This window comes from Felis catus, chromosome A2, assembly GCF_018350175.1.
Source record: "Felis catus isolate Fca126 chromosome A2, F.catus_Fca126_mat1.0, whole genome shotgun sequence".
NCBI classification, from domain to species: domain Eukaryota; kingdom Metazoa; phylum Chordata; class Mammalia; order Carnivora; family Felidae; genus Felis; species Felis catus.
The window spans coordinates 18,311,605-18,325,243 of record NC_058369.1 but is presented as its reverse complement, the minus strand read 5'-3'; the positions used below and the strand labels follow the sequence as shown (position 1 = coordinate 18,325,243).

The window sequence follows — 13,639 nt, the reverse complement described above, 5'->3', positions numbered from 1 at the left end:
GGGATTTAGGCTGGGACTGGGCTATACTGGGCTAAGGCAGAGTCTCAGCCCCCTTCTGCCCCCGGGAACCTTGGGCAGCAATCTGTCTGAAATAGTAGGATCTAGGTGGGGTGGGTTTTCGGTTCAAGTCCTGCTCTAGGAGTTGCAGATGGCCCAGTTAGGCGTGGTAGAGTTGCAGAAGGGCACACATAGCCTGGTGGCCACAGGGCAAGATGCAGGAGAGTGGGTACAGCAGGCACAAGCTGAGCCCAAGAGCTGCTGAAGTGGGTGCCTAACAGCTAGAGTTGGCTAAAAGGTGCATGGCTGGTCCATGGTGGAGTGGGGTATGGAGTGGGATCAGGGTCAGATGAACAGGTCAGAGTCAGAACAGGGATGGTGTAGGAGGGTCAGGGCTGGGTCCAGGTCAGGTCCAGATTCTTGTAGGGATCAGGGCTGGGGTCAAAGTTCACAACAGGGCTCAAATGTTGATTAGGGTTAGAGCTCACTTAGGGCTGGGGTCAGAGTTAAGGTCATGACAGAATTGAGGACCAGGGTCAGAGATTAGGCCAAAGGTCAGAACCTGGTTCAGATGACCTGATCCTCAAGGTTGGAGCACCACCTCGTGCAGAATGAGCAGATACTGAGCAAGCAGGTGTCATCCTTGGGGCCCTGGAACAGAGTGCAGCAAAGCTGCTTGAACACATGTGGCTATGGGCAAACACATGTGCCATCTGCTGACTGTGGTGTATGGAGCTAGTAAGACAGACTCCTGAATGATCCCAGCTAGTAACTCAGACTACCTGAATGATCCCAGTTTGACCCAAGAATCTCCTGACCTTGAGGGACCAGGGACCCCACTGAGTGCCTACTGACCTCGAGTAACCCCCATGTGACTCCATGATATCCTCCAGTGATCTGTCCTTGAGAAACCAGAGATCACGTAAAACTCACAGAGGCCATCAAGTGCCTTTGACACTGATAGGTCCTTTTCTGAGTGATCTAAAATTGAGTCACCTCTAATACCCCTAGCCCCTCAGGTTGATTACATGACCCTCAGGGTAACTGGAGACCACTACTTCAGAAAACTGGAGTAACCTCCTGAGACCCTGTAAGTCCATCAGATTGACTGCCCCCCTGCTCAGACTCTCCTTGAGAAGCCTGGTGATGCCTGTGAAGAACCTGCAGCTTTTCCCCCAGTTCCACAGCTCTGGGTACCCTCCACTTGGCCCCAGACAGAGTGGGCACAGTTGTGGCAGCTCAGAGCCACAGGGGCCTGGCCTTATAGACCTGCGGAGTCCACGGTCCGCTTGTGGTCCCAGGGGCCTGGGTGGGGCACTCGCCGGCAGCTTGCATTCCAAGCCCGGGCTCTGGCCTCCTGGCAGGCCAGAAAGTGCGGAACGGATGAATAGCCATAAGATCTGGATTCACTCCCTGCCTCTGTTGTCAGCGGCCCAGCACCCATTTTCACACCGGGAAACTGAGACACCACTTCTTGTGCATACTTGCAGTAGTGACTAAGGGAGGTGGAGCCTCCTGGAACAGTGACTTGGGCAAGGGGATGGCTTTTCTCCATCTCTCGTCCTACCTCCATCTTGTCCTGTGGCTCTGGCCAGGCCAGCCTAAAGCTTCCCACATCCCTAAAGAGGGGAGCTTGATGCCTCCGTGTGTGCTCTCTCACTTACCTGCTGATGCTGGAACCCTGGAACTGAACAGCCTAGTTGATGGTGACTTCCACAGCACTCACAATGCTGGGGAGAAAGGCTGGGTTTTGTGGGCCTTTTGAAGTCTCAGAAGATCAGACTCCTTTTCTTTGCTCATGCCATGCCCCCTACTTGGTGCGCTCCCTAACTGTGGCGGCCTAAAACCAAACCCCCTGCCCCTTGGTCTGAACCAGACCAAGGGAGCACAATAAAGATTTGCAGGTGAGCTGGACTATGTCTGGTTTCTAGAATGAGGATCATTACTGGAGAGGTGGGAGAGGAAATTCTGCACAGTGTTGCACTCCTGCCCAAGATCCGTTCCACGCTTTCTTTCTTGCCGTACTTCTCAACTTTGCTCAAAGTCGCAGGACTGTGCTAGTGGAGGGACTGCCGGAGGGAGGATTGAGTGGGGAATCTGCCAGGGACTAACGAGGGCAGGGTCTGCACGGGACCCCAAGGGAGGGGTAGGGTGGGCCTGGGCTACAGACCTCTCATCCCCCCTCATCTGGATTCCCCTCTTCTTCAGGATGGAGCGGGCCTCATGGGTATCAGGGAGGGACCTGCGGGGACTGCCTGGGCCCTGGGAGCTTCGACTGGGCCTGCTGCTGAGTGGTGAGAGGGCCTAGTGAAGGCCTGGGGTTTGTGGGATGAGATGGTGGGTCCGGGGGGAGCTAGCCCTGGGGCTGCGGGGTGGGAGCGCAGCAGAACTGGCTGACCCACTGTTCCCAGCGCTGGCCACCGCCCTGGCCCAGGCCCTGGCCCCAGATGTGCCAGGCTGTTCGAGGGGAAGCTGCTACCCCGCCACAGGTGACCTGCTAGTGGGCCGTGCTGACAGACTGACTGCCTCATCCACCTGTGGCTTGCATGGCCCCCAGCCCTACTGCATCGTTAGTCACCTTCAGGTGAGGCTGGGGGTGGCTAGGCCAGGGGAGGGGATGCTGGCACTGGCTGAAGCACTGACCCTGACCTTGACTCTGACCCAACCCAGGATGAGAAGAAGTGCTTCCTGTGTGATTCCCGGCGCCCCTTCTCTGCTAGAGACAACCCAAACAGTCATCGCATCCAGAATGTAGTTACCAGCTTTGCACCACAGCGCCGGACAGCCTGGTGGCAGTCAGAGAATGGTGAGGCCGTGGGTAGGGCATGGGGTGAGTGGGGTTGCCCACCAGTAGTCTCAAGTCCCTGACTTCCGACTCCTGCCTCAGGTGTCCCCGTGGTCACCATCCAGCTGGACTTGGAGGCTGAGTTTCATTTCACACACCTCATTATGACCTTCAAGGTGCCCGCATGTCTGGGAGCCTGCTTGAATCACCCTGCTTGGCTCCCCATTACCCCTGAACAGATTCCCAGCAACTTAGCCCAGCCTCCCTGAGATCACATGCTGTACTCTGGCTGCATGGGAGGCTCCTTCATGGCCCACACCTTCTGTTGCCTTCTGCCTCCAGGCCTTTGCACGCGCTGCCTCCCTGGGCCCCATGACCCCTGAGCCTCCCCATTAGAAGGGGCTACCCTCCCTGACTATTGCTTGGCTTCCAGCAGTCACCCCCCACCTGTCCATGAACTGCTTGAGGGCAAGCCCCAGCTGGGCAGGGCTCTTGATAGGCCTGGGCCTGAGGCCCACTGATCAGCCATGCCCCCTACCCAGACATTTCGTCCTGCTGCCATGCTGGTGGAGCGCTCAGCAGACTTTGGACGCACCTGGCATGTGTACCGATATTTTTCCTATGACTGTGGGGCTGACTTTCCAGGAGTCCCACTGGCCCCCCCACGGCACTGGGATGACGTAGTCTGTGAGTCCCGCTACTCAGAGATTGAGCCATCCACTGAAGGCGAGGTGAGGGGTGGGATCTGACTTGGGGCAGGAAGAGGGGAGATGATGGGCCTGAGGCAGGGTCCAGTGCCTCTAATGACCCCATGTTCCTCCAGGTCATCTATCGTGTGCTGGATCCTGCCATCCCTATCCCAGACCCCTACAGCCCACGGATCCAGAGTGAGTGTTCTTCCCTTTGAGCCTGGCACAGTCCCAGCGTCCGGCCGGTGACTATTTGGGGCCTCAGTAGCTATTTTGGGTGCTTCTTAGGGCAGGTGCCAAGTCCAGTTTAGCTCACATAGTAATAGACAGGAGGTCTCCCAAGGTGACCTTAGCAGCTGCAGCCCCTGAGTGGGCATGGAGTAACAAGAGCCTGCCTGGCCAGCTGGCTCCCAATTCTTTCACTCAACTTAGACCTGCTGAAGATCACTAACCTACGGGTGAACCTGACACGGCTGCATACACTGGGGGACAACCTGCTTGACCCACGACGGGAGATCCGTGAGAAATACTATTATGCCCTCTACGAGCTGGTTGTGCGTGGCAACTGCTTCTGTTACGGACACGCCTCACAGTGTGCACCCGCCCCAGGAGCACCAGTGCATGCTGAGGGCATGGTGAGGGGCTTTAACTGGTTGGAATAGGGCTGGGGGCAGGGGTGGGCATGGCTGGACAGTGCTGACCACCTGCTTGCCCACCTTCTAGGTTCATGGGGCCTGCATCTGCAAACATAACACTCGTGGCCTCAACTGTGAGCGGTGTCAAGATTTCTATCATGACCTGCCCTGGCGTCCGGCTGAAGATGGCCACAGTCATGCCTGCAGGAGTGAGTGAGATCCTGGCCCACATAGCCCCAGAACTCTGTTGTCTGGCTGTGCCATGAGTAAAACCTAGAGCTGGTTGGTCAAGCCCCTAACACCCAGACTGTATCCAAAGAGTATGCAGGCCTTCATGCCCTTAGGGATTCCCTTAACTCTCCTTCACAATCTGCTCTGGGCAGGGGGTCAGTATAATGCTGAGACCTTAAAGTACCTGAGCCCACAGCCACAAATTCTGGCCTGTGGCAAGGACCTGCTGTGTCACTGGGACCCTTACACCCCTTATCTTCAGGACATCGGCCCTCAAGTGACCTTTGTCCTGCCTTCCCCTCCCCCAAGAGTGTGAGTGCCATGGGCATGCCCACAGCTGCCACTTCGACATGGCCATATATCTGGCATCTGGCAACGTAAGTGGAGGTGTGTGTGATGGATGTCAGCACAACACAGCTGGGCGCCACTGTGAGCTCTGCCGACCCTTCTTCTACCGTGACCCAACCAAGGACCTGCGGGACCCTGCTGTGTGCCGCTGTGAGGCTGGGATTGGGCATGGGAGAGGGAAGGCTGAGTCTGGGGTAGGAACTGGGAAGCCAGACTGCTGTCCAGGTTGCAGGGGTTTGGGGGTGGGTGGGAGGGGGCGTGGGGTGAGACCAGGCTGGGAATCCAGGGTAAAGAGGCTTGGGAGATAAGTGGTGCTGGGCTAGTTGGAATAGGGTGACCCTGCACCTCTTTTTGCCCTCAGCCTGTGATTGTGACCCCATGGGTTCTCAAGATGGTGGTCGCTGTGATCCCCATGATGATCCTGCTCTGGGGCTGGTCTCGGGCCAGTGTCGCTGCAAAGAACATGTGGTGGGCTCTCGCTGCCAGCAATGCCGTGATGGCTTCTTTGGGCTCAGTGCCAGCGACCCTGCAGGCTGTCGGCGTATGTGCTTCCTGCCCTACCTCCTGTGCTAACCTTAACCCTTGACTTCTTACTTTTTACCCAATGAACACCAGCACTACCATGTTCCCCAGAGTGCTGATGGGTCTCCTTCCTCACAGGATGTCAGTGTGATGCACGGGGCACAGTGCCTGGGATCACCTCTTGTGACCCCAACAGTGGAACCTGTTTCTGCAAGCGTCTAGTGACTGGACGTGGCTGCAACCGCTGCTTGGTGCGACTGCAGGGGGCTGGGGTTCTGGGGTCCTGCACTTATTCTCAGAGCACAGGGTGAGGGGGTGGTGTCTATACTCCACTGGGGAGAGCTTAGGGTCTATTCCTAGCTGGGAGGCCAAGGGTGGGAGCCATGGTCTAGGGACCATGTTTTCTCCAAGGGGTGGTAGAGGCTGAGAGCTGTCATTGGATTCCCTGATGGGTGGTGGTGGGGGGGTCTGTTTCTGGCCCCCAGCAACTTCCTCTCCCCTAGCCTGGCCATTGGGGCCTGAGCCACGACCTGCTTGGCTGCCGTCCATGTGATTGCGACGTGGGTGGTGCCTTGGATCCCCAGTGAGTGCCGTATAAGGGGTCCGGGGAGGGGGGAGATCCTGGGCAGGGTAAGGGATCCTTCTTGAGTAAACATGGGCTTCCCAGGTGCAATGAGGCCACAGGTCAGTGCCGCTGTCGCCAGCACATGGTGGGGCGACGCTGTGAGCAGGTGCAGCCTGGCTACTTCCGGCCTTTCCTTGACCACCTAACTTGGGAGGCTGAGGACACCCGAGGACAGGTAGGGAGCAATGTTGGAGGGCAGGGCTTGTGCAGAGTTATGGGTGGTACTTTGCCTGGGGAGGGTGTCCAGCCTTGGACAGGGCCTCAGCTGAAGAGCTGGGGTTTGGGGACAGGTTGTGGTAGAAGAAATAGTACCTTACCTAGGCACCCACCCTGAGCTGCATCCCTCACAGGTGCTGGATGTGGTGGAGCGCCTGGTGACCCCTGGTGGGACTGTATCCTGGACAGGCCGGGGCTTTGTTAGACTGCAGGAAGGTCAGGCACTGGAGTTCCTGGTGACATCTGTGCCAAGAGCCATGGATTATGATCTGCTGCTGCGCTTGGAGCCCCAGGTCAGACTCTGTGAAACCTGACCCAGAGCTGAACCTCCAGGTGTGGTAGCATTTCCTTCATCATCCCGTTCCACCAGGTCCCTGAGCAATGGGCAGAGATGGAAGTGGCTGTGCAGCGCCCAGGGCCTGTGTCTGCCCATGGCCCGTGTGGGCACATGCTGCCCAAGGATGACCACATTCCAGGGACTCTGCAACCAGAAACTAGGTGAGGGCACTAATGTAGCATCTATAACAGTGGAGGGGTGCAGGCCAGCCCTAATTCTCTGAAGGGCACTTGGAAGCGCACGCTGCTCATTCATCTGTCCCTTGCTTCAAGTGCCTCCTCCTGAGAGCTGTTTGCCAGGTGCTGTTAGGCATGGCAGAGGTCAGAGGAAGGAAGTAGAATAGGCCTGCTCTCTTAGGGGTCTAAATTCCAGAGGTCTGTGGCAAGAATTAATGGGAACTCATTTAGTGTCACTATAAGGAATGCCCACAGTGGGAAGGGATGGCATCAGAGCATTCTGAGCAGGGATGTGCCTGGTCTGATTATTGTTTTATTACATTCTGGGTAATATTTGTTTCATGTATCTGTTTTGTCACCTTCTTTTTTGATGCTTTTATTATGTAAATATTCAAACATACACAGAAGTAGAGAGAGCAGCATAAAAGGGGTCATACCCATTATAGACATTTTTACTAACTGCGACTTGTGTTTAACAAAGATCCCTCTACTTTCTGAGTGGAGAACAGACTGAAAGGGACCAAAGGGGAAGCTGGAAGATCTGCTGGAGACTATTGAGTTAGCTGAGTGACAGTGGTTTGGACAGAGGTTTAGCGGTTGATGTGGTGAGATGATGAAGGTTCCAGAGGGTTCTAGTGGCAGAGATGATGGGTTAGAAGTGTAGGAAAGGGAAAGTGGAAAGATGAGTCTAGAGTTTTGAGTTTGTTCATCTGGGTGGGTGTTGGGCTCTTTACTGAGATAGAGACATAGGGAGGAGCTGTTCTGAGTTGCTTAGACATGTGAGAGAAGGCCAGTGGATGGTTGGATTTCTATGTCTGCAATTACTGAGAGGCCTCAAGTTGGAAATATAAGTTTGGGACTTGTCACTAAAGAGATAGGTCTAGATGAAATCACCAGAGAAAGGAAGGAGGACCAGAAGAAAGCTCTGGGTGTTAGAGGCCAGTAGAGAAGGAAGAGTTGGCAGTGGGGGGAAATCAGGAGTGTGGACAGGGTTCCAGAAGTGGAGAGAAGAGTGTCTCAGGAAGGAGGGTGCACTGCTCTCATCGCATGCTGCTGAATGCTGGAGCAGACGGGAACAGAGAAGAGGCTGCTGGGTTTGGCTACATGGAGGTTTATGGTGAGCTTGATACAGGCCATCTTGATGGCACGTTGGCATAAAAACTCCATTGGAGTGCGAGGCTGGAGTAGAGGCAGTGACCACAGTTCAATTTATTGGGGAGGAGAGCAAAGATAAACCAACAGCTACGGGAGACTCAGGGATTAAGAGAAGATGTTTTCAAGGGGGAATAAAAGATGTTTGTAGGCTGATGGGAATGACCTAGGAAAGGCAGAGCCAGGTTGGAGGGAATGACATAGTCTTGGTGAAGAGGAGCAGAGGTTGGAGGTCAAGGTTGGAGGAAATGTGAGGAGGCCATTGAAGAAAAATTGGCAAGTATTTGTGCCAGGGAAATGCCATGGGGTTGCAAGACTGTAGGGAGCATTTTCAGAGATTGGTCTGCACAGGTATAGGAGTCCAGTGAGGCATGCTTGTGGAAATCTGTATACCAGCCCTAGCATCTTTCTTGGCCGATGGTTGGGTTGCTGTGTGCGGGGTGAGGAGGCCTAGGACGGTGGGTACAGGGACTCTGGGTGAACCCCATACCTGTCCTTGTCTCCCCCCAGGTATATGGTATTTCCAAGACCTGTCTGCCTTGAGCCTGGCATCTCCTATAAGCTGCATCTGAAGCTGGTGCGGACAGGGGGAAGTGCCCAGCCTGAGGCCCCCTACTCTAGACCCAGCCTGCTCATTGACTCGGTGAATAGCCCTCTCTCCCCACACTGACTAGGAAAGCAAGGTCTATGGGATGGGACCTGTAGTGGTGGTGGCTGGATAGGCGGGGCCTATGACAGAAGAGGCAGGTCCATGGTGGTGCTAAGTGCTCTGGCAGTGTCAATATGGTCTTGGGTCTGGACCTCATTCTTCCTTGCTCATCTTTTCAGTTGGTGCTGCTTCCCCGTGTCCTCGTGCTGGAGATGTTTAGTGGGGGTGATGCTGCTGCCCTGGAGCGCCGTGCCACCTTTGAACACTACCGTTGTCACGAGGAGGGTCTGGTGCCCAGTAAGACCCTTCCCTCTGAGGCCTGTGTCCCCCTCCTCATCAGCCTGTCTGCCCTACTCTACAATGGTGCCTTGCGTAAGTGTCTGTGATGTGGGTCGGTGGGGCAGAGGTGTGGGGCCCCAGCCTGACTTGGCCCTATCCACCTGCCCCACAGCCTGTCAGTGTGACCCCCAGGGCTCACTGAGTTCTGAGTGTAATCCCCATGGCGGTCAGTGCCTGTGTAAACCTGCAGTGGTTGGGCGCCGCTGTGATCGCTGTGCCCCTGGTTTCTACGGCTTTGGCCCCACAGGTTGTCAAGGTACTTGCCTGCCTTTCTTTCCTCCTTTCCTTCTCTCTCCTCCCCACTACTATTCTCCCTCCTCCCTCCGACTCTGCTTCTTCCTTCCTCTAACTCTGCATTGGACCCCATGCTCTCAGCACCAGGACACTGGAAGTTCTCTTCCATTCCCTGACTTTCCCACCCTGACCCCACCTAGATTCCCTCAAATCCCCTCCCTGGCTCAGCCTCTGCCTTGCCCCCAGCCTGCCAGTGCAGCCCCGAGGGGGCACTCAGTGGCCTATGTGAAGGGACCAGTGGGCAATGCCCCTGCCGAGCTGGTGCCTTTGGGCTTCGCTGCGATCGCTGCCAGCGTGGCCAGTGGGGATTCCCTAACTGCCAGCCATGTGTCTGCAATGGGCATGCAGATGAATGCGACACCCACACAGGCACTTGCCTGGGCTGCCGTGATCACACAGGGGGTGAGCACTGTGAAAGGTGAGCCTGGAGCAGCTGGGAGTGGGTTGGTGGGTGGGAATGCTGCTCAGGGATCACATATCTCTTCCTGCCCCTCCCTGAAGGTGCATTGCTGGCTTCCACGGGGACCCACGGCTACCACATGGGGGCCAGTGCCGGCCCTGTCCCTGCCCTGAAGGCCCTGGGAGCCGGCGGCACTTTGCTACTTCTTGCCATCGGGATGGGTACTCCCAGCAGATCATGTGCCACTGTAAGGCAGGCTACACAGGTAAGTAAGGTGCAGGCATGGGATCAGGGTGGGGCAGCTGAACTGAACACTCATGCCTTTCCCAACCGTGGGCAGGGCTGCGGTGCGAAGCTTGTGCCCCTGGGCACTTTGGGGACCCATCAAGGCCAGGTGGCCAGTGCCAGCCCTGTGAGTGCAGTGGGAACATTGACCCCACGGACCCTGATGCCTGTGACCCCCGCACGGGGCAATGCCTGCGCTGCTTATACCACACGGAGGGGCCACACTGTGCCCACTGCAAGCCTGGCTTCCATGGACAGGCCACCCGACAGAGCTGTCACCGTGAGTGTGGGATTGGGATGGCTAGGGCAGGGCTCTGCTGCTCAGGCTCTCCTTGATTAATGTGTTTGACTGGCACAGGCTGCACCTGCAACTTGCTGGGCACAGATCCCCAGCAGTGCCCGTCCACTGACCGGTGCCACTGTGACCCAAGCAGTGGGCAGTGCCCATGCCTCCCCAATGTCCAGGGCCCTAGCTGTGACCGCTGTGCCCCCAACTTCTGGAACCTTACCAGTGGCCATGGATGTCAGCCCTGTGCCTGCCACCCAAGCCGAGCCAGAGGCCCTACCTGCAATGAGGTATGGGATTCTCCTGTGGATCCCTGGGTGGATGGTGCCAGCTGTCTGTCTTAACTCTCAAGGGCTTAGCCTCTGATTGAGGCTCTGACCTCTGCCCTGTTCCCACTCTAGTTCACAGGGCAGTGCCACTGCCGTGCTGGCTTTGGTGGGCGAACCTGTTCTGAGTGCCAGGAGCTCCACTGGGGAGACCCTGGTTTGCAGTGCCGCGGTGAGAGCTGGCAGGGCTAGGGTAGATGGGGGACTTCTCAGGATGTCCCACTGCCACCCTAACTTTATGGTCTGCCCTTTTCTGCAGCCTGTGATTGTGACCCTCGTGGAATAGACACACCTCAGTGTCACCGCTCCACGGGCCACTGTAGCTGCCGCCCAGGCGTGTCTGGCGTGCGCTGTGACCAGTGTGCCCGTGGCTTCTCAGGGGTCTTTCCTGCTTGCCACCCATGCCACACATGCTTCGGGGACTGGGACCGTGTGGTACAGGACTTGGCTGCCCGTACGCGGCGCCTGGAGCAGCGGGCACAGGAGCTGCAGCAGACGGGTGTGCTGGGTGCCTTTGAGAGCCGCTTCTGGCACATGCAGGAGAAGCTGGGGACTGTGCAGGGGATTGTGGGTACCCGCAACACCTCAGCTGCCTCCACTGCGCAACTTGTGGAGGCCACAGAGGAGCTACGGTGCGGATGGGCCTGAGGATATGTGGTGGGATGGGGCAGAGGCCCAGTGGCCTGAAGCTTCTCTAAACACCACTACCTACTGGCACAGGCGTGAAATTGGGGAGGCCACTGAGCACCTGACCCAGCTGGAGGCAGAACTGACTGATGTGCAGGATGAGAACTTCAATGCCAACCATGCACTGAGCAGTCTGGAGCGAGATGGGCTTGCACTTAATCTCACACTGCGGCAGCTGGACCAGCATTTGGACCTGCTCAAGCATTCAAACTTCCTGGGTGGGTTGTTGGCCAACTAGGCAGGTGGACCAGGGTTGAGTGATCTTTAGCTGACTGCCAGCCTTTGCCCAATATAGGTGCCTATGACAGCATCCGCCATGCCCACAGTCTGTCTGCAGAGGCGGAACGTCGTGCCAACACATCAGCCCTGACAGTGCCCAGTCCTGTGAGCAACTCAGCAGATACCCGGCACAGGACAGAGGTGCTAATAGGTGCCAAGAAGGAGGACTTCAACCGCAAGCACATGGCCAACCAGCAGGCACTAGGCGAGCTCTCAGCCCGTACCCAGTCCCTGAGCCTGACAGGCATCAATGAACTGGTGAGGCACAAGTGTGGGGTGGGACATGTGGGTGTGGCTGTTCCTTCTACAGGTCCCTGACTTGTTCTGTGCCTGGCAGGTGTGTGGGCCCCCAGGGGATGCACCCTGTGCAACAAGCCCTTGCGGGGGTGCTGGCTGCCTGGACGAGGATGGGCAACCCCGCTGTGGGGGCCTCAGCTGCAATGGGGCAGTAGCCATGGCGGACCTGGCACTGGGTCGGGCCCGGCACACGCAGGCAGAGCTGCAGCGGGCACTGGCAGAAGGTGGCGGCATCCTCAGCCAGGTGGCTGAGACCCGTCGGCAGGCAGGAGAGGCACAGCAGCGGGCCCAGGCAGCCCTGGACAAGGCTAATGCTTCCAGGGGACAGGTGGAGAAGGCCAACCAAGAACTTCGGGAACTTATCCAGAGTGTGAAGGACTTCCTCAGCCGTGAGCCTCCCGTGTGGCCCAGGCCATGTGGTTGTGTCACCTGTGTCTATGTTCATACTTGTGTCCCTGGGTCCATACTTGGGTCAGAGCCTGCACTGGACCTGTGCTTATGACCCCATGTCTAGCCCCTCAACCCTTGCCTATATGTGGTCCCCAAGTCCACGACCCCAAGTCTGTGCCCACTTACAGTTCCTGTCCTTGTAGTTAATCACTATGCCTAGTAGCAAACCCATATTCTGTGTGGGGTCCCTGAGTCCATACCCCAAAATTGTGTTCGATGCCAATACTGGAGAATCTGTGTCCCTAAGCCCTTGCCTGTGTCCCCATAGAGGAGGGGGCTGATCCTGATAGCATTGAGATGGTGGCCACACGAGTGCTAGAGCTCTCCATCCCAGCATCACCTGAGCAAATCCAGCACCTGGCAGGCGCAATTGCAGAGAGGGTCCAGAGCCTGGCGGATGTGGACACAATCCTGGCACGCACCGTGGGAGATGTACGTCGGGCAGAACAGCTATTGCAAGATGCACGGCGGGCAAGGTCTGACTGTGACCCTGGCCCCAATCCTTGACACCTGGTCCTGATACTTGCAGGCTCTGATTCCCTCTCTTCTTCAGGAGCCGGGCTGAGGGTGAGAAACAGAAGGCAGAAACAGTACAAGCAGCACTGGAGGAAGCCCAGAGGGCACAGGGAGCTGCTCAGGGTGCCATCCAAGGGGCGGTAGTTGACACACAGGACACTGAGCGGACACTGCATCAGGTGTGGTTTCTCTGGGACATCAGTGGGGCAAGATTATGGGCATGCACCATAGACCTGTTTAACCCTGGGTCCACCCATGACAGGTTCAGGAGAAGATGGCAGGTGCAGAGCAGGCACTGAGCTCTGCAGGCGAGCGGGCTCAGCAATTGGATGGTCTTCTGGAGGCTCTGAAATTGAAACGAGCAGGGAATAGCCTGGCAGCCTCTAGTGCGGAAGAAACAGCGGGCAGTGCCCAGGGTCGTGCCCGAGAGGCTGAGCAGGTGGGTTGAGGCAGAGCCAGCTGGTGGGGGTTGAAGTAGAGTCTGGGCCTCCACTGAGACACCCAGCTGACTTTGCCTTCTATATCCCCAGCTGCTGCAGGGCCCACTAGGCGACCAGTACCAAACAGTGAAGGCCTTGGCTGAGCGCAAGGCCCAGGGTGTGTTGGCTGCACAGGCACGGGCAGAGCAACTTCGGGATGAAGCTCGAGGCTTGTTGCAGGCTGCTCAGGACAAGCTGCAACGGCTACAAGGTGATGATTGGGGTGGGTGGGCGCCAGAGGTGTGGGACTGTGGGAGTAGGACCCTTCAGCTGAGACCTTCCCCTCCTAGAGCTGGAGGGCACCTATGAAGAGAACGAGCGGGCACTGGAAGGCAAAGCAGCCCAGCTGGATGGGCTGGAGGCCAGGATGCGTAGCGTGCTTCAAGCCATCAACTTGCAGGTTCAGATCTACAACACCTGCCAGTGACCCCTGCGCGACGCCTACTCCAGTCCCCAACCCCGCCCGTTACTGCATCTGCCTGAAACAGTTCCCAGCCCGACCAGGCCCCCAATAAACCGCTGTGATTACCCACTGTGTAGTCTGGACTCTGATTTGGGGAGGGCGGGGTCTCTGGGCGGAACCTCAGGATGGCACCAGCAGGGCTAGGGCGAGGCCAAAGCACCGGAGCCCCGCCTCCT

General features: G+C 57.2%; 1 protein-coding gene across 2 annotated transcripts; it reads left to right on the top strand.

Annotated features, from left to right (window-relative positions):
- The first annotated feature begins 2,001 nt into the window (after positions 1-2,001).
- Positions 2,002-13,532, top strand: LAMB2 (laminin subunit beta 2). Of its 2 annotated transcripts, XM_003982216.4 has the most exons (33): positions 2,002-2,118; positions 2,206-2,291; positions 2,409-2,581; positions 2,668-2,803; positions 2,885-2,958; positions 3,325-3,513; positions 3,606-3,669; positions 3,904-4,106; positions 4,195-4,315; positions 4,647-4,835; positions 5,047-5,226; positions 5,346-5,458; positions 5,711-5,790; positions 5,875-6,007; positions 6,183-6,341; positions 6,419-6,546; positions 8,224-8,356; positions 8,542-8,734; positions 8,814-8,957; positions 9,182-9,413; positions 9,497-9,660; positions 9,736-9,960; positions 10,039-10,256; positions 10,368-10,464; positions 10,552-10,924; positions 11,013-11,197; positions 11,275-11,516; positions 11,596-11,944; positions 12,274-12,481; positions 12,559-12,700; positions 12,784-12,960; positions 13,052-13,211; positions 13,291-13,532. In XM_003982216.4, exons 2-33 carry the CDS (start codon positions 2,207-2,209, stop codon positions 13,425-13,427), a joined length of 5,406 nt encoding a protein of 1,801 aa, XP_003982265.1. In that variant the 5' UTR covers positions 2,002-2,118; position 2,206; the 3' UTR covers positions 13,428-13,532. The 2 variants fall into 2 exon arrangements, with proteins under 2 accessions (XP_003982265.1, XP_019676934.1); XM_019821375.2 differs by lacking the exons at positions 2,002-2,118; positions 2,206-2,291; positions 2,409-2,581; positions 2,885-2,958; positions 3,325-3,513 and having other exon boundaries at positions 2,671-2,803.
- The last annotated feature ends 107 nt before the right edge of the window (positions 13,533-13,639 follow it).